The sequence below is a fragment of the Chlorocebus sabaeus genome, chromosome 7 (assembly GCF_047675955.1).
Source record: "Chlorocebus sabaeus isolate Y175 chromosome 7, mChlSab1.0.hap1, whole genome shotgun sequence".
Lineage (NCBI taxonomy): Eukaryota > Metazoa > Chordata > Mammalia > Primates > Cercopithecidae > Chlorocebus > Chlorocebus sabaeus.
Genome location: NC_132910.1, coordinates 122,920,434 through 122,944,356, shown reverse-complemented (window position 1 = coordinate 122,944,356; position 23,923 = coordinate 122,920,434). Strand labels below are relative to the sequence as shown.

At 33.8% G+C, this 23,923-nt stretch overlaps 1 protein-coding gene across 1 annotated transcript in view; it reads right to left on the bottom strand.

Moving 5' to 3' along the window:
- GALNTL6 (polypeptide N-acetylgalactosaminyltransferase like 6) overlaps positions 1-23,923 on the bottom strand; it is a 994,726-nt gene that overhangs the window by 726,257 nt on the left and 244,546 nt on the right. Inside the window, exon 3 of the mRNA XM_008000268.3 lies at positions 9,247-9,385. Coding sequence (XP_007998459.2) covers positions 9,247-9,385 — 139 coding nt within the window. The remainder of the gene's footprint in view (positions 1-9,246; positions 9,386-23,923) is intronic.

Genomic DNA, 23,923 nt, shown 5'->3' with positions numbered 1-23,923 from the left:
CCCTTTCTATTTGCCCTTAGGACCATTTCCAGAGACTTATATATTTTTAAAGAAATAATTTTCACCAACTTCATCAGGGAGCAAGTCAGGGGAGTACCTTATGCTGACATGCCAGAGTCAACCTTTGGATGACTTCTTTATAAACTCATCCGCGTGCCTGTCACTCATATGCTTAATAAATAATTGTCAGATAACTAAAAATGTGCTTTGGGTAACAGCACATTTGTTATTGAAAAATACTTATCAGGATTTCTAATCTTGATAAAGTATGTTTTAAGATACGATTTAAGATAAAATTTATAGATAAATTTTTCTTTTGTAAAATCAAGTACAATTATCTGTGAATATTTGATAATGAAATTAATAGTTTTTAAGTGCACATTTAAAATATTCAAATCAAGAATCTTTATAAATGATATAAATTTATTAAAAATTTAAATGATTTCCTCTCTACTATGGTAACATGCACATTGATGGTTCAACCAATTCTGTCTAACGATTAAGTACAAGAGAATACGTGATATATCTACCTTAATTTTTTAATTTGAATGAGCATGAGATTTACAGATTATCCTTTTGCCAAAATAACATTTATTAATGCCATTCTTTGGCATCACAATCTAAGCGCTAGTGATTACTTTGACAATAGTTTAAGATTACATGGCTTGCTGATTTGGAAAGGAAGCTCCAGCATTCTCTTTAAAACAGCAGAATTTTCTTATAGATTCATTCTTTATTATATATAACCTAAAATCTTAAATCACTGTCTCTCATTTCAGTAAACTTCTGTGGGTAGGAGTAAAAAGAGGAAGGGTAAAATTTAGAAATACAGTTGCTAGATAAACCTTACAGAGCAACGTATATGATTACATCAAATTTTCAGATTTTTTTCTTTAAAGAGTTAAAATTATGAATCTATTTCTCAAATCTACACTTTTAGTTTTATTTATTTGATACTTATCGTAAGATTATAAAGGATATTCTTTGATATTCAACACACGATTTTGAAGCAGCCATAGTTTATTTTCAGATTTTTTTTGGTATGTGCACTATTTTCCCATTGTTATCCTTTTAGACTGCAGTTCCCTTATCCTTGTCCTCATTCAGCCTTTCTTTTTTTGTTGTTTTTGCTTTTGTTGTTGTTGTTTTGGGGGGGATGGAGTTTCACTCTTGTTGCCCAGGCCAGAGTGCAATGGTGCAATCTCAGCTCACAGCAACTTCCGCCTCCTGGTTAAAGTGATTCTCCTGCCTCAGCCTCCAGAGTAGCTGGAATTACAGGCGCCCGCCACCACACCCAGCTAATTTTTTCTATTTTTAGTAGAGATGGGGTTTCACCATGTTGGCCAGGCTGGTCTCGAATCCCTGACCTCGTGATCCACCCACCTCGGCCTGCCAAAGTGCTGGGATTATAGGCATGAGCCATGGTGCCCAGCCTCATTCAGCCTTTCAAAGATCTAGCCTCATGGTCTGTCAGTCACTCCAAAAGCTTAATGTCTGACAAGTCTTAAACTGTTATCTCTCAAAGGAAGATTTTTGTTTCACTAGGGACACACCTCTTAGTTACAGTGATAAACATCTTTTGTCTCTTTCAGGTTTTAGTCAAGAATGAGAAGTATATCTAAATTTTTGTTGTTATTTAATTATGGCTTTCTGTAATGACCCTTAGAACTTATGTACTAATGTCTGTATTACTGTGCATACAATTGGTTTTCAAAAAATATTGAAGGGTACTCACTTAAACAACAGTTTTGAAAGATGGTTTCTACCTGATTGTAGCCATTTCTTCTTTCAATCTGCTGCTTATCATTTAATTGCTTTATTTTTTAAGTAATATTTAGATGTACCCTAGGCTGGAAAAGAGTTTGATTTAAAGGATACATTTCCCATCTCTGTCTCTGTGGCAACATTCACACCTAATTGGAGTGCATGAACAGTCATTTTAGCTTATTTTGCTTCTGAATTCACTTGTAAACTTGTTGAATGAAGGTACTTAATCAAGTTCACAAGGATGTCATAATAAAAATGGAAAAGGCAATCAACCAGTGCTATTGATTTTTTATGTGGCTTTTGAAATTGAGAAATATAAAAAATTATTCTTGCACATTTTTGGACGGTTAAACTCAAATATGTTTGCCAATAAGTTCTAGAATTACATAGACAAGAGTCAAAATGGATTACATTTTTCCATTATGCATAAAAATAAAATAAAAACTATTCATAGTATATTTACCAAATATTATTTGAAAGAAATTGAATACATATTTATTCTTCCTAACAAACTCAGAATTGACTCATAAAATCTATGTATTTACAATTTAAATTTTGAAATTAGAATACACTAGGTCTCCTTATATTTTACATCTCCATGATATGACTGGAAAATAAAAAAAAGAATCAGAAAGATCATTATCAGAAGACAAAGAAACAACTGAATAGATCATGCTATCACTGATTTGGTAAACCTCGTCCCAATTTTAATAATCTTAGTACATGGTGAGGAACCTGAAGAAACTTGCATCCCTGCTTATGGAAATGAGCACATAAACATTCAAAATTGCCATTTGACTTGTTCAGCATCACAATGCAAGTCATGCAAGACAATATATTGGAATCATTATTCAATATACTTCATGGAAGGCAGGAGTATTTAGAATATAAGGCACTGAAAAATCAAGAGTTTGCTCAAAAGTCTGTATATGTTGAGAAATAGCCTACAGTGCTTACTTTGTAAGTACTTCATGTAAGTACGGGGTAAGTGTATACTATTTATCACAGGAGGAGACTCCTTTTCTCTACAGATGTGCCCATGTGGCAGGACAGTCATTAGACATACACACCTGGCCTTTCTCCACCTTTTCAGAGTTTCTTTCCAGGAGAAAGAGATTTGTGGGTTTGGGTTACAAAGCTTACTGCAGTTGGCCAGCTCCGTCTTCATTTTTTTCTGCTTTGGAACCTGTTTGCCTGCAGAGATCAGTCATCTTATTCTGCCATCCATGACTTAAGTGTGACAATTTCGCTTATGTTATCCAGCAATGTCTGTGACTTGCAGACTGAATGTGCCTCATTCTGCACTTCACTATTGAGTATAATACTTGGCCTATATCTAAACCATGCACACCAATAGAATTTCAACAATAATAAAGAGAATGTTTTCATAGCAAATCATTTCTAGGGCCATCTCTCAAATGGTTCTGAAACTATAGGAAACAGGGCTACATTAGTCTGGTATAACTGCAGCCCTACTGAAAACAATCATATAATCCAAGAGGTTGTAAAGATTCTCTTAGAAATAGTTTTAGCTTCATGGCTTTGACAATCAATGGAGTATTGAGTGTTGAGACAACACTCTATGATACCTCATACTCCATTGATTGTCAAAGTCATGAAGCTAAAACTATTTCTACCTGGGCAATATTAGTGATATAAAAAAATGATAAAAAGTCACAATACAAAGTGAGACTACATTAATTTTAAAATATCTCAGCTACTCAGCCACCTTAGAAGTCTATCTCGGGTAACATGTATGTGCATAAATATTTATCTATATAAACACATAAACTTTTATAATAGCCAAAAGAAAAATGAAACTCATATCAAAGATGCATTTACCCAAAATTGTCGTGAAACCTACCTCAACTCTCCTATTAGAATGATTCTTCTATCTCTTTATCTCAATTATTGCTTTTTTCATAGATATGAATTTTTCTTACTCACATTAATTACATTAATTAGATCATGCTTACCGGCTATTTGTGATAACTTTTGATGAATTTTTCCATATCCAGAGAATAACACTTGCTTAAAAATTCTTCAGTTTTATCTTAGCAACAACATATTCATGCACAAATTTATTAGAGTTTCTTTTCTATATAGGCCATTCTCACATAGTTTCCTATTTCCCTATGTTATATGTATATTTCAAATAGATGTCTTATGTCTCCCATCCTGAATTATAAGTTAAATAAGGTGCTCCATAGCATGCAAAGCATATATGTGACATCTCAGGTCGACGACTAAATACAAACACATGGCAAAATCAATATGCAAGTGGAGACAAGCTTAAAGTGTGGCAAAATAAAACCAGGCCACCGAGATATCCATTGACTGGACATTTGTCATACAGAAGTGCTCATTGTAAAATTCTTATCAATAGTGTATTAAATAAAATATAAAGATAAGATGTTCTAAAGAGAGATTCAGGCTGATCACAGGCACTATGGATATAGACATGACTTGGCACTAACAGAGGAAGGAAGTGAATATTTAAAATACATCAAGTATGTGCTCAGAAATATGTATAAAAATCAACCAGGGTCAGGCACAGTGGCTCATGCCTATAACCCCAGCACTTTGGGATGCCAAGGCAGGAAGATTGAGGTTGGGAGTTTGAGACCAGCCTGACCAACATGGAGAAACCCTGTCTCTACTAAAAGTACAAAATTAGCCAGGCGTGGTGGTGCATGCCTGTAATCCCAGCTACTTGAGAGGCTGAGGCAGGAGAATTGCTTGAACCCCAGAGGCAGAGGTTGCAGTGAGCTGAGATTGTGCCATGACATTCCAGCCTGGGCAACAAGAGTGAAACACAGTCTCAAAAAAAAAATAAAAGTAAAAATAAAAATTCAACCAAAAGTGTAGGGCTAGGTGTATATAAAAAAAGATTAAAAAATTGTACATACCAAAGCATAGATAGTGTAAGAAGCTGAAACAATTTGTAAGATAGAGAGATGTTAAGAGCATTTGGAAGAAATATGAAAAAAATTAAAAACAAAAGAGAAAAGCTTGAAATTTATTTTTTGGATAAAAGTAAGACTGATCTGTTGCGGGAAGTCAGGGACCCCAAATGGAGGGACCGACTGAAGCCATGGCAGAAGAACATAAATTGTGAAGATTTCATGGACACGTATTAGTTCCCCAAATTAATACTTTTATGATATCTTACACCTCTCTTTACTGAAATCTCTGAACATAAATTGTGAAGATTTCATGGATGCTTATTACTTCCACAATCGATACCCTTGCTATTTCCTATGCCTGTCTTTAATCTCTTCTTCTTTACTTTAATCTCTTCTTTACTTCCCATCATCTTCGTAAACTGAGGAGGATCTATGTTGCCTCAGGACCCTGTGATGATTGCATTAACTGCAAAATTGTTGGTAGAGCATGTGTGCTTGAACAATATGAAATCTGGCGCCTTGAAAAAAGGAACAGGATAACAGCAATGTTCAGGGAACAAGGGAGATGGCCTTGGACTCTGACTGCCAGTGAGCCGGGTGGAACAGAGCCATATTTCTCTTCTTTCAAAAGCAAATAGCAGAAATATCACTGAATTCTTTTTCTCAGCAAGGAACATCCCTGAGAAAGAGAATGCACCCCTGAGGGTAGGTCTATGAATGGCCCCTGCGGGGGGGCGGCCGTCTTTTACGGTCAAAGCCAAAGGGATGATATAAGCCCCAGTCTCCTGTAGCACTCCCAGGCTTATTAGGACATGGAAATTCCTGCCTAATAAATTTTGGTCAGACAGGTTGTCTGCTCTCAAACCCTGTCTCCTGGTAAGATGTTATCAATGGCAATGCATGCCCGAAACTTCATTAGCAATTTTAATTTCGCCCTGTCCTGTGGTCCTTTGATCTCGCTCTGCCTCCATTTGCTTTGTGACACTTTATTACCTTGTGAAGCATGTGATCTCTGTGACCCACACCCTATCCGTACACTCCCTCCCCTTTTGAAAATCACTAATAAAAACTTGCTGGTTTTACAACTCAGGGAGCATCACAGAACCTGTGGACATGTGATGTCTCCCCCAGACACCCAGCTTTAAAATTTTTCTCTTTTGTACTCTTTCCCTTTATTTCTCAGACCAGCCAATGCTTAGGGAAATAGAAAAGAACCCACGTTAAATATCGGAGATGGGGTTTCCCCTGATACTGATCAAGTTATTGCACACATGCCAATATACTGTCTTTCGTCTATGGCTTGTAATTAAGGATATCGAGTGCTGATTCAGAAATAATAAAGCCAAAAAAGCAGTTTATTTTTATACTAGTGAAGAAGAAATGAACCAGGAAATTTCTTTAAAAAATACCTATGCATTAGGATTTCTGAAATAACTTGTCTTAAATATTCTTCATAGTGAACTAGAATGTGCACTACATATCAAAACATATAAAACCATGATTTTTTAAACTAAATATGAGAATATGAAAGAGTGCAGAGCACTTAAATATACAGGGAGTGGCCAACATAGTTTATCACATGGCATAAGTCCGGCTTGTATACTTTAGAATAAGTTCGAGTTCAGTTAAATGTCAAGATAGGAGTCCCCATATCTTCCATTGCAAAATCCTAGAATAAAGAAAAATAAACTCTTCCCTGCTAGCACTCTGAGACTGTAGTTTCAGTTGGCTTACTGAAAAGGAAAAGTTTCTTAGAACTGTTATGTTTTATTTTAAAAGTCATACAAAGTTTGCATTCTGTTCTATAGATTGTGTCAATATAAAAACGCTATGGTCCATCACTTTCAGCCTAGTTAAATAGATAATACTGAAATATGTCACAAGTTGATCTTATAATTTCAAAGAGCACTTACACAGAGCTGCATACTCTTGTGGTTAAATGTACCTGCCTTTGGTGAAGCACAGATGAAATCAAAAGCATAATACTTTAAACAATGGGAACCTGTAAGGCATTTTTGGCTCTCTGTTTCCTGCAGGTGGAGCACTGGCAAAATCAGAGGTGACATCAGACTCCTCTTCCAGCATTGCTAAGAGTCAAATATTGACCTCACCAAAATCAATCTTATTCTTGGTAGTATCAGGCTTAACACTTTCTTTTTATCCATTTCAAACCCTCTCAAGGTTTTTGTTGTTGTTGTTGTTTGTTTGTTTTCATATTTTTTTCTTTTTTTTCTTACTACATGACCACTTGTCCTATTAAATATGCAGCCTTAGTAACTAAGTTGGAATATTATCACAGATTATATTTTGGCCATATTTTTCTTCTGTAACATTTATTATAATGCTTTCCTCATACTGTAAATTCAGTAACCCTAATAAAAATTTCAGAATTTATTTTACATCTTTCCATTTTTTTCCCATTATTACATGAGAAGATCTTTCCTTAAAAGATGGTGACCACACTAAAAATAGTCTTTGAGAAGAATGGGAATAACTGCCTTCTTTTGACTCCAGTGATTTTCTGCACTGTTTCTAAACTTGTCATTATTTCTATTTGAATACACTTTAAGAGATTGAGATTAGAAGTGTGGGGGTGGGGGCCAGGTGCAGTGGCTCATGCCTGTAATCCCAGCACTCTGAGAGGCTGAGGCGGGCAGATCACAAGGCCTGGAGATCGAGACCATCCTGGCTAACATGGTGAAACCCCATCTCTACTAAAAATACAAAAAATTAGCTAGGCATGGTGGCGGGTCACTGTAGTCCCAGCTACTGAGGAGGCTGAGGCAGGAGAATGGTGTGAATCCAGGAGGCAGAGCTTGCAGTGAGCCGAGATCATGCCACTGCACTCCAGCCTGGGCAACTCCGAAGTGTGGGGGCAGGGAGGAACTGGATAGATAGAAATTATTCTCTTAGCATATTTATTATGCCAACAATGCAATTTAATGCATCTTTGATTATGTGCAATTAGGTATTAAAATTTCTCGTAACTAGAAATGTTCTTGGTCAGTGAGAATTACTGTAGATACTTTCAGGTAACCTGGGGATAATTTGGCTGGTTGAAAGGCCTGCGTCAATATATAAAGCACTCAATTTAGGAAAAAAATGATTAGTTCTTCACATTAGTCCTCTGTTTAACTATATTGGGAAATGCAACTTCATATAAAACATGAGGAGAAAAACAGTAATTACTTCATAATTTAAAATAAATTTCTAAAGATACAAAATGGCAACTAGAAAATAGTTTTTCAAACCATAATGTACTGATATTTTTCTAAAGGGTCAATTATCTTTGCACAAAATTAAGGAGTTTTATTTGCTTTAAATTACTGGTTTAATTTAGATTTCTAACTCTTATTTTAATTAGTTGCCCTGGTTTTTTTTCCTTTTCTCTCTCTCACACCAGGGTTTCCAAAGGAAACTTGTTGGGTTGTTGTGGGTGGAAGGATAGCTGTATTAGTATAGTTAGATAGATTTATCAGATACATGTGCCAATACTACATTCCAAATTTTTATCACTTTCCATGTTCTCGGTATCCTTTTGTGTTGTTTATGCTAACAGGTAAACGATAACACAGTAAAATGAAAAGTACAGTAAGTGATGTTAGAGGTAGATGGGGGTGGGTAGAGAAAAGATGGATTTTGGGTAAGCATATTTAGTACTATAATTTAAACTATAATATGCAGTTACAATTCAATACAAACTGAACTCCCTGTCAATAGACAAGCTACAAGCAGTTCATAAAGTGACTGGAAATTGAACCAACAATTATTACTTATTTTTATTTTTTATTTTTTTTGAGATGGAGTCTCGCTCTGTCGCCCAGGCTGGAGTGCAGTGGCCGGATCTCAGCTCACTGCAAGCTCCGCCTCCCGGGTTTATACCATTCTCCTGCCTCAGCCTCCCGAGTAGCTGGGACTACAGGTGCCCGCTACCTTGCCTGACTAGTTTTTTTTTTTTTGTTGTATTTTTTTTTTTTTTGTATTTTTTAGTAGAGACGGGCTTTCACCGGGTTAGCCAGGATGGTCTCCATCTCCTGACCTCGTGATCCGCCCGTCTCGGCCTCCCAAAGCGCTGGGATTACAGGCTTAAACCACCGCGCCCGGCCTCATTACTAATTACTTTTGGATTATGGATGCATTCATTTGGGGTATTCTTTATGAAAATGCAACAACCATGGCACTAAATCTGTCTGGGGTGAGAATTAAGTTCATAGAAGACATGCACATGTAGACAGTTCTGTAGCTCTAATAACGAGCAAAACTATTTGCTTTGTAATTTACATGATCAAAAGTTTAAAGTATGGATATTGTCTTAAAATATTTCATTTTAATGAGTTAACACAATCAATAAAAATTTGTATTTAATATTTTTCAGAATTATTTTGAAATTTTAATGGTTACTCCAATTTAGGTCAAGTATATTTAAGATGATGCAATATGAGTTTTATCAAAATTATTGGGATAAAATATTTGGTTACATATCTCACAGTGATACACATTTAAAAAAACAATCAAAGGACAAGACAAACAAACCAAAAAAACCCACCCTGATTGCTGATGTGCTGATACTCACTTAGCATGACGAATATCTGGCAGAGACCTCTCTAGCGCAATATTGTTGCTGACGAAAATATTAAAACCATTTTCCCTGTAAGCTGAGTCATCATGGTCCTCTTCAGTAAGGGGGTAAGGTTTCCCATGTTCACCTTTCCCTAGCAGGAGAAAACAAAATGAGATTATCATTTCTCTAAAAGCCATTTTATCTTCTAGAACAGATATGAAGACTGGAATGTGTATCATTACCTATTGCTGTGCTCTGCAGAAGGAGCTAGTACTAAGATTTTATTGTATTATTTTATTTTAATTGCCTCTAAGTAAACGAAATATACTCAATATAAAAAGCAAACAACACAGAAGTAGAAAGTGTAATTTCACACTGCAGAACAACTGCAAAAATTTTTAGTGTATGTTTATTAATATTTGTATGCAGATTCTAATACATAAACTGATTTGTAATTTGACTTTTTCCAGAATAATTGTATACTTTTCATTTACTTCCAATACTTGATGTTATTTGATTGTATTCCAATTTACACCATTCCACTGAAAACATACTATTATTTCTAATTTTCCCATTACAATGAAAATCTTTGCTTTTCACAGTTAAGCATTTTTGAAAGGGAAGCATAAATTCCTAGAAATGGAATTACTGAGATATCTTTAAAGTACTTATAAGAGTTTTGACACATCCTGAGACACATTGTAAATTTCCAACTTCATCAGTAAAATATATATTCCTCATATTTTAATTTGACATTTCTTGATTACTATGAATTAATAATTCCTTATATTTTTATCATTGGTATTTCTTTCACTGTGAAATGACTGTTCAAGCATTTTTAAAAACAACTTTTGTTTTTTTACATACTATTTTATATTTTTGTTAATTATATATGCTGCAAATATTTTATTTTATTCAATCTAATTAATTTTTTAATCCAGATTTTATTTTTTTCTTTTATAATTTCTCATTTTATATTTTACATATTTACAAAGAAGATCTTCCCTAGTCCAATATCATTTTTAGTATCCATTTAATAACTCAGAGTTGTATTTTAGCTATTAAAATTTTTGAAACATCCGGAATATGTTTTGGTGTGAGAAGTGAGATAAATATAATTTTTATTTTTTTCAAAACAAAAGTTCAGGCAGTTATAGAAATACCATTTATTGAGGTTGGTCACAGTGGCTCAAGTCTGTAATTCCAGCACTTTGGGAGGCCAAGGCACGCTGATCACCCAAGGCCGAGTTTGAGACCTGCCTGGCCAACCTGGTGAAATGCTGTCTCTACTAAAAATACAAGAATTAGCCAGGCGTGGTGGCACACACTTGTAATCCCAGCTACTGGGGAGGCTGAGGAATGAAAATCGCTTGAACCCAGAAGGCAGAGGTTGCAGTAAGCCAAGACTGGGCCACTGCACTCCAGCATGCGTGACAGAATGAGACTCTGTCATTAAAAAAAAAGAAAAAAAGTATTGAGTAAGTTGCTTTTTTCTTCCCTGCTTTGAAACACTACATACAAAATTTTGTACACTTGCTCGTGCATATTTAAAAGTTACCATGGCATTTCACTGTTATGCCAATGCTTGCACTGGAAACATCATAGTAGTAACCTCTTTTAATGTATGCAAAGCCATTTCTTGCTGTATTCTTTTTCCAACTAATAACATGTTTACTTTTCTGTGTGAACTGTTTAATAAAATGGCCTTTCTGGATTGTGTTTTTTAGATTACATTAGATTTTCTGGTTCATTCTTATATAATTGATATTTTTATATGTATCAGCTGTTTTTCAAGTGTTCTGCCCTTGGACCTCAGTGGCATTTTATACAATTTTCATTCTTTTAGTCCTGTGCAATTTTTGGTAAATTTTTGTAGATGTATTTTATCTTCATTGCATTATGTGTAGTATCCTTTCTTTCATTACATTTTTCTAAATGGCACACACTAAAATTATATATTTTTATACTTCTTATTCAGACACCATACTTAACTATTTTTAAAATAATTTTTAAAAACTAGTGTTTTACAGATACACAATGTTTATTTCAAATAATAATATTTTGCCTCCTCTTTCTTTATAACTCACAATTTCTTATCTAATTATATAGTTAACAATAAGTAATTTTTAACAGACATTTACTCTGGTCTTGACTTTAATACAATTGTTAAGTATTACAGATTTAAGCTGAGTAATTAATATGTATTTGTATGTGTATGTGTTTAAGTGTCTAATAATATGTATTTATAACTCATCACTTAAGAAAGAATATTTCTAGTACCCTTTAAAACAAGGTGTTTATTCATTAATAGGATATGGAAGTTTAAAAAACATTTTTTAAAAATCTTTAGAGATTTTTATATTTTTCACTGTAGTAACCTTGATTTACAAACATGTTATTCATTTTGTACTACTAGAATTCAAGATTTTGTTAGGAAATTTGGTTTCCATATCAGTGATTCCTCAGAAAAAAGGCATCTTTCTTTTCTTAGTCTCTTACCACTACTGCCCTTAAATTCAATAGCTCTGACTGCCAAGATCAAATGGCTGGGGATTGATAAGAAATTATATTCTCACAAAGCAGACTGAAAACCTCTCCAATCAAAGGAAAAGAAACAATATGTTTAAATGACATTTGGCCTCAAAAAACCAAAACCAAAAACAAAAAACAAAACTACTTCTTCTTTGCTTCCCTGTTTGATTTCTTAGGAGAAAATGTCACTTACTACTTTTCAACCTAAATGGAAGATAAATCAGTGAGAAATTTCATGTCTATAACAGCTAGTTATTGAGCATCCATAATGTACAAAGTATTGTGTTAAATTACTTCATATAAATTTTTTAACCCGACACAGTTACATCTTGGAATAAACATTGTGCTACCTAAGTTACATGTAAATAAATCAAAGAGAGACTCATGTTCACTAGCACTTCCATAGTTACAAATTAGCCATATAACGTGGGGAAATGTTTAAAAGACATAAATCTTTCTCCCATTAATGACAAAATTAGCTGTAAGGTCTCTTGGACTTATATAGTCTGTGGTTTTAACTAGATCTATGTAATTCCATAAATCCTATTTAAAAAGAAAATTTTATGCCAGGTGCAAGTCAATAAATGTGATACACCATATACACAGAATTAAAAACAAAAATCATACGATTATCTCAATAGATGCAGAAAAAGCATCTGACAAAATCCTGTGTCCCTTTATGATGAAAACTCTCAGTAAAATTGGCATAGAGGGGACACTCCTCAAAGTAATACAAGCCATTTATGACAAACCCACAGGCAACATTATATTGAATGGGGCGTGGGGGGGTGCGGAGTTCAAAGCATTCCCCTGAGAACTGCAACAAAACAAGGATGCCCACTTTCACCACTTCTTTTCAACATAGTACTGGAAATCCTAGCCAGGGCAATCAGACAAGAGAAAGAAATAAGGGGCATCCAAATTGGTAAAGAGAAAGTCAAACTGTCATGGTTCACCAATGATATAATCATGTACCATGAAAACCCTAAAGACTCATCCAAAAAGCTCCTAGTTTACTAGTTTACTGAATTCATTCATCAGTAAAAATTCATTTACTGATTTTCCCATTACAATGAACATCTTTACTTTTTACAGTTATGCATTTTTGAAAAGGAAGCATAAATTCCTAGAAATGGAATTACTGAGATATCTCTAAAGTACATATAATGGTTTTGACACATCCTGAGACACATTGTACATTTCCAACTTCATCAGTAAAATATATATTTTTCATATTTTAATTTGACATTTCTTGATTACTATGAATTCTTATATTTTTATCATTTGTATTTCTTTCACTGTGAAATGATTATTCAAGCATTTTTAAAAACAATTCTTGTTTTTTACATACTATTTTATATTTGTGTTAATTACATACGTTGCAAATATTTTATTTTATTAAATCCAATTAATTTTATCAGTAAAAATTCATTTACTGATAAATGAATTCAGTAAACTTTCAGTGTACAAAATCAATGACTACAAATCAGTAACACTGCTGTGTACCAACAGTGACTAAGCTGAGAATCAAATCAACAACTTAACCACTGTTACAAGAGCCAATTAAAAACAAAACAAAAAACAAAAACAAAAAAAACTTGGGAATATACCTAACCAAGAAGTGAAATATTTCTACAAGGAAAACTACAAAACACTGCTGAAAGAAGTGACTGATGACAAAAACAAATGAAAACACATCCCATGTTCATGGATGGGTAGAATCAATATTGTGAAAATGTCTATACTACCAAAAGCAATCTATACATTTAATGCAATTCCAATCAAAACGCTATCATAATTCTTCACGGAACTAGAAAAAGTAATCCTAAAATTCATATGGAACTAAAAAAGATACCATATAACCAAAGCAAGAATAAGGAAAAAGGAACAAATCTGGAGGCATCATATTACCAGACTTCAAATTATACTACAAGGCTATAGTTATCAAAACAGCACAATATTGGTATACAAACAGGCAAGTACGCCACTAGAACAGAATAGAGAGCCCAGAAATAAAAGCACATACTTATATCAAACTGATTTTTGACAAAGTGAACAAAAACACAAAGTAGAGAAAGGACATCCTATTCAACAAATCGTGCTGGAATAATTGGCAAGCTACATACAGAAGAACAAAACTGGATCCTCATCACTCAATTTATACAAAAATCAATTCAAGATGGATCAAAAACTTAAATCTTAGACCTAAAATCATAAAAATTCTAGAAGATAAAATCAGAAAAAGCCTTCTAGACATTGGCTTAGGCAAAGACTTCATGACCAAGAACCCCAAAGCAAATGCAAGAAAAACAAAGATAAATAGATGGGACTTAATTAAACTCAAAAGTGTCTGTGCAGGAAAAGATATAATCAGCAGCATAAACAGACAACCAACAGAGTGGGAAAGCATTTTCATAAACTATGCATCTAACAAAGGACTAACATTCAGAATCTACAAGGAACTCAAATCAGCAAGAAAAAAAAATTCCATCAAAAAGTAGGCTAAGGACATGAATAGACAATTCTCCAAAGAAGATATACAAATGACCAACAAACATATGAAAAAGTGCTCAGCATCACTAATTATGAAGGAAATCCAAATTAAAACCATAATGTGATACTATCTTACTCCTGCGAAAATGGCCATAATTTAAAAATCATAAAATAGTGGATGTTGGTGTGGATGTGATTAAAAATGAACACTTTTACACTGCTAGTGGGAATGTAAACTGGTACAACCACTATGGAAAACAGTATGAAAATTTTCTAAAGAACTAAAAGTAGAACTACCATTTGATTCACAAGCCCACTAGTGGGTATCTACTCAGAGGGAAAGAAGTCATTATAAGAAAAAGACACTTACATATGCATGTTTATAACAGCACAATTCACAGTTGCAAAAATATGGAACCAGCCTAAATGCCCATTAAACAATGAGTGTATAAAGAAAATGTGGTATATACCTACCATGGAATATTACTTAGCCAAAAAAAAGGAATGAAATAATGGCATTTGCAGCAACCTGGATGGAGTTGGAGACAATCATTTTAAGTGAAGTAACTCAGGAGTGGAAAATCAAACATCATATGTTCTCATTTATAAGTGGGAGCTATGATATGAGGAAACAAAGGCATAAGAATAGTATTATGGACTCTGGGCACTCAGGGGGAAGGGTAAAGGATAAAAGACTACACATTGGGGACAGTGTACACTGCTCAGGTGATGGGTACACCCAAATCTCAGAAGTCACCACTAAAAAATGTATCCATGTAAATGTTTTTCCCAAAACTATGCAAATAATAAAAAAAGGAAATTGTAGTGTAAAGTAGTCTTTCCTTTCTTCAACTTATTTATTTATTTATTTATTGGAGACAGAGTTTTGCTCTGTCACCCAGGCTGGAGTGCAGCGTCGTGATCTCGGCTCACTGCAAGCTCCACCTTCCAAGTTCAAGCGATTCTCCTGCCTCAGTCTCCTGAGTAGCTTGGGATTACAAGCACTTGCCACCATGCCCAGTTAATTTTTGTATTTTTAGTAGAGACAGGGTTTCACCACATTACCTAGGCTGGTCTCAAACTTCTGGTCTCAGGTGATTTTCCCAGGTAGGCCTCCCAATGTGCTGAGATTACAGGCATGAGTCACCGCTCCCGGTCAACATATTTTTATTTTTAAATTCATGTGCCCTAAGTAAAATGTATACATCCACCCAAAGCTTCTTTTAAAACATTTTTGTACAGTTATTTTTAGAGCTGAGCCCTTAGATGCAGTCCCTTCTAAGACTACAAAATAAAAATGGAAAGCTACCCATTCATTCGAACATTTGTCAATTAAAGGGAAATTTATTTTATTTGTACATCAGTTTGGTGTTCAGAGTGATGAATCTCATGAGCCAAAGCTTTTTAAATGAATGAATGATTCTCTAAAGGTATAAAACAAAACTCGTGAGTCACCAATTATGGCATACTAGACATTCCTTCTTTGCAGTTGTGAGAATAGGATTTAAAATGGTACGTTTTTATACACAAAGCCAGCAGTTTTTACTGAAAATTCTATCAACTCATCTTAAGTTCTAATAGGTAGAGCATCATGGTCTATATTGTCTCATACAGATTTACATTGCTTTTGCAAACAACAAAACAAAATAAAGTAGAAGACTCTAAACAGCAACAACAAAAAATTGTGGTTTGAATATTTATGATAATATTCAGATGTTTTAACAGTGGTTATTTCTCTATTGCTACCCCTATTTCAACACTAAAATTTATAATATAATTTACTATTATCAAATATAAAATCAATTCAGCATCTTTCTTTAAATATGAGACTTAGTATACCATCTGCTATGTTCAAAATAGTATGAAAGGTATGTGAGATGTTTTAAATAATCAAAATATACAAATTAAATGTCACATTTAAATGTATAAGTATTAAGCAGAAAAATTGCTGTCTTACAAATGTATCTTTGATACTATGTATACTCAAGGCAGATAGGAGATACTTAACATGAAATTTATGCTAATTTTCTCATTGTGTACCTGGCATTTTTTCCTCAGCTAAATGACATTTTATTTAGTATGGCAGTCTTGTACATTGGCATGCCTACCAATTTTTGATGTGTTTATTGATCATCTACTATATGCACCACTGGGTAGGGAAATTGAAAATATGGATAGTATAACCCCAGGCCTGAAACAGCTAGAAATATGCTATGATTGAAAAGATACAGGGAAAACTTACAAACTAGCAATTGTGAGGTGGTAACATATTTGTGGAATAGAATGAACTAAACAATAAGCCCTAGAAGAGTTTCAAAATTGTGGCAAGCTAATGAACTTTGTATAAACTGGAAACTCCAATTAGGAAAAGTGAGATTTCAGCTCAAATTGGAAGAAGAGTAGAGAATTAAAATAGTTTTTGTGTTAAGTATGGGGCTAGATAGACTTTACATAAGAAGAAATGGGGGCGAATGAATTTGTACAGACAGGGCTGTTGAAAATCCTGTCTGGAACATAATAAAATTGATCTAAATAGAGATCTCATAAGATAGAATACTGAGAGATAAAGTAAGTTTATGTCAGAAGGAGAAAAAAAAAAAAAAACCCTGCGGGTGAAAAAATACTGTGATTTAAAATATATTTTAATAATCTATAAGAGCATTGAGAGCTGGGACTGTGTCTTCCTGTCTTCAGGTGAGAAATCATTAGTATAGTGATTTGTTCCCCTGTGAAAGGAATGGAGAAAAGAATTAATGCACTTTGTACTATGAGGCAGACAAAGGATTTATCACAATGAGATGGGACCGATAAACAGACAGTAACTACTGTTTCATTCTTGGGCAGGGGCAGGGGAGTAAGGGTGGGTGGGAAACAGGGAGATGTAAGTCAAAAGATATAAAACAGCACATATGTAAGATAAACAAGTTTAGAGCTCTAATGTACATAAGGATTAAGTTAATAAAATGGTATTGTATTAGGGAGTTTGGTTAAATAAGTAGATTTTATCTGCTGTTGTCACACAAACAAAAGTAATTGAGATAATACATATGTTAATCTGCTTCACTATAGTAATCATTTTACAATCTATGTGTGTCCCATAACATTATGTTGCGAGCCTTAAATATACACAATACAATTTACTTTTTTAAAGGCAACGGGTAGGCAGGCAGAAAACAAGCATCACAACATGGTACTGAGAGGTGAGTGCATATAGGGAGATTAGGAATACCAACTAGGGTTTGGTATGGCAAGAGTGTGGTTTTTTATAAGGTGGAGTAGTAAGAGACATAACCAGAAAGGTAGTAAATTGTTGGGATTGCCTTTTCTGGAAGTGGAACATTTTAATTAGAGTGAAGTTTAATAAGTTAATAACCCATACTGAAATCTCTAGGGTAATGCCGGGCACGGTGGCTCACGTAATCCCAGCACGTTGGGAGGCTGAGATGGGTGGATCACGAGGTCACGAGTTCAAGACCAGCCTGGTCAAGATGGTGACCCCGTCTCCACTAAAACTACAAAAATTAGCCGGGCACAGTGGCAGGCACCTGTAATCCCAGTTACTCGGGAGGCTGAGGCAGGAGAAACGCTTGAACCTGGGCAGCAGAGGTTGTAGTGAGGCGAAATCACACCACTGCACTCTAGCCCGGGTGACAGAGTGAGACTCGGTCTCAAAAAAATAAAATAAAATAAAATAAAATAAAAATAAAAATTTTAAAAAAAGTTTAAAGTAGCACAAGAATGTTTAATATAAAACCTAACAATAAAGAGAAATGAAGTAATAAAAATCCTGTTTGTGTAACAAAAAAGAAGAAAAAGGATGAATCGAGGATTTTATAACAAATGAGACATATAGAAAACAAATAGCCACACTTAAATGAATAGATTCCTTCTTTTAAAAAAAAAAAGTTACCAAGATTAACAAGAAGAAATTTAATATCAAAATAGTCCTATATCTATTTTTTATTTTTTTGAAACAGAGTCTCGCTCTGTCACCCAGGCTGGAGTGCAGTGGCGCGATCTCAGCTCACTGCAAGCTCCGCCTCCCAGGTTCACGTCATTCTCCTGCCTCAGCCTCCTGAGTAGCTGGGACTACAGGCGCCCGCCACCACGCCCGGATAATTTTTTGTATTTTTAGTAGAGACAGGGTTTCACCGTATTAACCAGGATGGTCTTGATCTCCTGCTCGTGATCTGCCCACCTTGGCCTCCCAAAGTGCTGGGATTACAGGTGTGAGCCACCTCGCCCGGCCTCCTATATCTATTTTTAAAAGTTGAAAACTCCAGGCCTAGGTGAACACTCTGATGAATTTTTCTGACATTAAAGTAAGAAACAGTAATATTACACAAATTTTTTAGAAAACAGAGGAGCTTATTTTTATTTTCTTGCCAGCGTGGATCTGATATCAAAGCCAGGTAAGAGCATTGTGAGAAAGGAATGCTACAGATTTATGTCTCTCATGAGGACAGGTGGAGAAATCCTTAACAAAATATTAGCAAATTTAATCTACCAATATTTTAAAATATAATATACCATGACCAATAGAGATTAATTCCAGAAATACAATGTTGGCTTAACATTCAAAATCAATCAATACATAGTTCACCATGCGAACAGAATAAAATATAGGTCTTAATGTTATCTCAGTATAGGCAAAATATTCATTGGAGTAAAAGTTGATAAACATTCATAATGAAAATTTTCAGAAACCTAGGAATAGAAGGGAACTTTCATGAATTTGACAAAGGGTATCCACAGTGAAAATACAGCAAATGCCATACATCATTGATGAAATAGTGAACACTTTCCCGCTGAGGTTAGAAACATAATAATGTCAAGCATCAATACCTCTATACAACTGAACCCTATCGATACTATCTATTGATACTGTCAAGTGATATAAGGCAAGAAAAAAATAAAAGCTATATATATGTATATAGTTAAGAAAAAATGAAACATATTATTTTAGATAACATAAGTGTGTACAAAACTTCCTACAAAATTTTAAAGTATAAAAATTAACTAGCTAGTTAATCTGCCAAGATTGTTACTAATGATGGTCTATATATTTCTGTTTGTTTTTGTTATTGTTGCCATTGGTAGTGGTGGCAATGGTGGTGGGTAGACCTGTGTGTGGGGGGCGGGGTGGGCAGTGTTGTGTATAGTGAGATTGAGGAGATGAATTAAAAATGTATTTGAAAAATGCACAGTACCTACAAATCCAAGGCAGTATTAAAGAATAAGAATACAGCTGAAGAAAATTAAAACTACACATATTTGGTTATAGAGTAAACCAGAACTAGCTAGTTACAAAAACAAAACAAAACAGTGCAACCATGAGGGGATAATAACTAGTCATTGTTGATATACTCACTCTCAATTTTCTGATTGTGGCACTTCTTTCATTTTTCTGAGATGGAGTCTCACTCTGTTGCCCAGGCTTGAGTGTATTGGTGTGATCTTGGCTCACTGCAACCTCCATCTCCTGAATTCAAGTGATTCTCCTGCCTCAGTCCCCCCAGTAGCTGTGATTCCATGTGCCCGCTACCATGCCTGGCTAATTTTTTTTTTGTATTTTTAGTAGAAACAGAGTTTCGCCATGTTGGCCAGGCTGGTCTTGAACTCCTGACCTCAGGTGATCTGCCTGCCTTGGCCTCCCAAAGTGCTAGGATTACAGACATGAGCCACCACGCCCAGCTCTTCATTTTTAGATATAGTTTGCTAATGTGCCTAGTACTTGGAGATAGCTCACATTTTTATATTAAACAAAAGCACTATTTAATATTTATTTAGAATAAGAGTTAAAATGTTTATATTCATGCTGAATTTATACATTTTAAAAATGTAAAATAAATCTATGTGTACACATGGATGTTAAAGAATTTGCTATGAATGAAATCAATAATTGGTCATGTTTAAAATATACATGTTGTATAGAAATTTTAGTATTCTATCTTTTTTCAGCTTTCCATGTCGGCTTCTGAAAAGCTTTTATTTTTTATTTTTATAGTTATTCTCCAAATTATCATGAAAAGTATTTCTTGTCTGAGACAATGCAGGAGAAATCCTGTTAAATATTAAACGTTAACATTTTAATCATGTTGAACCTTATTTAATTTCATTCATCATTAGCAAATATGGGTTCTGCTTATACAGATAAAATTACAAAGTTTTTACAGTCATTAAGGACTAATGATAAAGTGTTTTCTTTTAGTCTTTTAAAAATATCTGTAATTTATGTACTGTAGAATTTCTGTTTCCTCTCTCCCCCTCCTATCCTCATTTATTCCCAAGAAGTGCTTGATTTAGTTCCCATGCATTGCATTCCTCACAAAGTGATACCCCTGCCCCCACCCTTGTTTTATGAACTCAAACGAAATGGGATACTACGGCCAAATGTGTCTCACTTGGTCTGTTAGCATCTTCCTTAGAGTAAAAATTGCAAACTGTCAGAATGTCATAGATTGAACATTTTTAACTACATCTAAGAAAATGGGCAATACAATAATGAATGAAGTATTTTACATGTCATTTGAAGCATGAGAAGTTGATACTAAAAACTATCAAAGAAAGTAAAAAGAATTTAAAGAAAATAAAGAAGCCATTGGTAAAGGGGCAAAATAGATTAAAAGCATCAAAATAAAAAAGATTAGAAAAGAAAACTACAAGAGAAAAGGCAAAATTTGGTGATATATGCCTTTTGATCAACTTCTTTCAATAAAGAAGTAAAACACTAATAAAATAATTTTATAATCTCTTATTTGTAGCATTGTAAGAAGATGAATGAAATTGCATTTTACTATATGATAAGGAAAATATAGAGACTGTGATCCTAAATGAGTTCAAGAAAAAAAAAAAATGACCATAGTTAAGTATTAACAGAGACCCTGGAATGGTCATGGCTTTTAGATATCACAAATGTTGAAAGCAAGTTTAAGGAAGTGTATTATGCTGTGATCACTATGTGCATTCTTGTGTTTAATCTATTTCAGTTTAATTTATGCAGAATGTTTGCTATAGTAATACATTTATAATATATTTTTAATTTATACAGATGTATTGCTAATATTTTATATCCTGTGCAAGTGGGAGTGAGAATAAGTAGCCATCTGGACCTCTTTCCCATATAGGCAATATGACCAGTTCAGCACAGTGAGTATGCAGAACATAGGTCAGTGCTGGTGTTTCCTGTGGTTTAACTAGGTCATTCCCATTAGTTCTAGTTAGATCTTTTATGACATAAGTATTGGTGTTTGCTTTAAAAGAATATACATAAAGTTAATAATAATGATAGCCTTCTCTCAAACTTGAGGTTTTTCATTGTATTGAGTCATTAATGCATATATAATCAGATTTAAAAGTTTCTATAACAATTGTCTTATTTTCATCATGAGTGACCACAAATGCCTTATAAGAACATATGCTATTTATTATGTAATTGTACATGATGCTAAAAGAAAGGTGAATTCTTATTCACTAGGTATGACAAAAATGGGTGGGGGCCTGAAGAAAAATGAGAAAATAGAAAAGATGTCACTTATTCACTAGGTATCACAAAAAAAGGGTGGAGGCATGAGGAAAAATGAAGGATAGAAAATAAGTCACTTGCTATTGTCATCCAAGGATAAAAACATAAACATATGCTTCATCAAGGCCAATGTGGCTGGATGTGGGGTGGAGTGGAGAGTAGGATGACTTAGAATATCAAATAAATAAAAGAAGACAACTCGTGAAAGTTTTATAACAAGGAGTATAAGTGATATGCAATTTTTGTTTTAAATATAATTGGATTTACATTTCTATGGAACCAGAAAAGACTTTCAACCTGCCTACTGAAGTATAAACATCTTTCTCCCTCATTTCGATAGAAATGGAATGAAAAATTACCAGTAATCTATGTCTCACAAACTTTCAATTGTTCCAACAAATGTGGCATACAGAGAGCACAGACAACTGAAATACGCGAACTATTATTCTGGTAAAGTTTTTGAATGAAGAGGTGCTCCTGGGATGTAGAAAGGCCTCCAATTAGAGTAATTTCTTAAAGGATAACTATTAATAAATCCAAATTCACAAATATTAGAAATATCTATATTTTATATTAATCAAATAGCTTTTCTATCTTTATACCAACATTTTCTACTTTCAGTTATATCTTACAAAATTTTCTTCATTCTTTTGGGTATCTAATAACTATAGATAATCAGCTATATGACTTAGAAAGGAAATAAACAACCATGATGTCAGTACACTTCCTGGTGTGTAATCTGATCAGGCTTAGTTCCAGTTTCATGTTCCACTCATGGAATTCTCCTTGTCTGAATCTTTCCACAATTATAACTGAAGATCAGTTTTACAGAAATTGTGGATTGTATCAGTATGAATATCAATAAAACACATTCATGCAATATTATCTTATTCTCTTGGAAACCTTGAAAGTCATTCTTTTTTAAAAAGTGTCAGTGAACTGCCACTAAATTTGCCTTCAATAATTTTCTTTTTTCTGCTTAAAGAACAGACTGGTTTGCAGATGTCAGTAAGTTTTTATTCATCCTATAATTTCTCATTATATTGGTTGTTCTTTCTCTGAAAAATAACATTGTCAGAGCTGTTCAAAATCATATTTTTTAAAATATAGTTTACATGAAAGTACCCGAGAGGTGTAATGATTGTGATGAACACTGTGCCCATTATAAACTATACACGTGATACGCAATACATGCTTGTGAAAGTTAGAGAACTGATCACCATTATATTAAACAGGGTTTTAATTTATACAATGAATGTATAATGAATGAGTGTTGAACTCCAACAGATAATTTGGTGAACTACTGTTCTAAAATAGTTGTCTTTATATGTGATGATGGGTTTAGAAATCATCCCTAACTATGGTTATTTTTAATGTAATTATCTTTTAAATACATGACTTGAATTGTTTTACTTCAACTTCCTCTCCTAAAATAACCATTGCTTTTACTAAAATATAATTTTGGAAGAATTTTTTTAGCCTCTTATATATTACAGCTTTGGAATGGGGCTGCCAGAAGAGAAATGTACATAAAATTAATACTTGGGGGTAAGGATAAGTGTGATATCACCTGAAAATTTATGCATACCCAATTATTTAGCCCCCGTCAATTGCCTTTGCCTTTACACTCCATGGAAAAACACTACATCAATTTTATAGATACATATTTTTAGGCATAAAATTCCCATTGAATTTAAGAATTTGAAAAACTAAATCTACATATTGAGAGAAATTGAGCTAACTAGTGTATAATAATCTGGTTCATTCAGATATGATTTTTAAGTATCATCCTAACAATTATAATGTGAATAATTCGTCTTTAAAAATCTTTAAGTATTATAAACAAAATATTGATGTGAAATGGAGAAGGAATTCATATGGAATTTATAAAGTATCAAAAGACTTGGTTTTCAGCTCCTATTATTTTATTTATGATGTGTATTATCTTGCCACATATTTTAATCTGCAAAATGTCAGTTTCTTAATATTTAAGGGGAAAATTTATGCTTTGGGGCTATTCTTAGACTTTTACAATAAAACTGAAAGTAATAATAGTCTCTCAAAACAAAGGACATGCGATATTAATGGCTGTCAGCTTTACGTATTATATTAGAAGCAACTAAATATCCTGGAATGGTT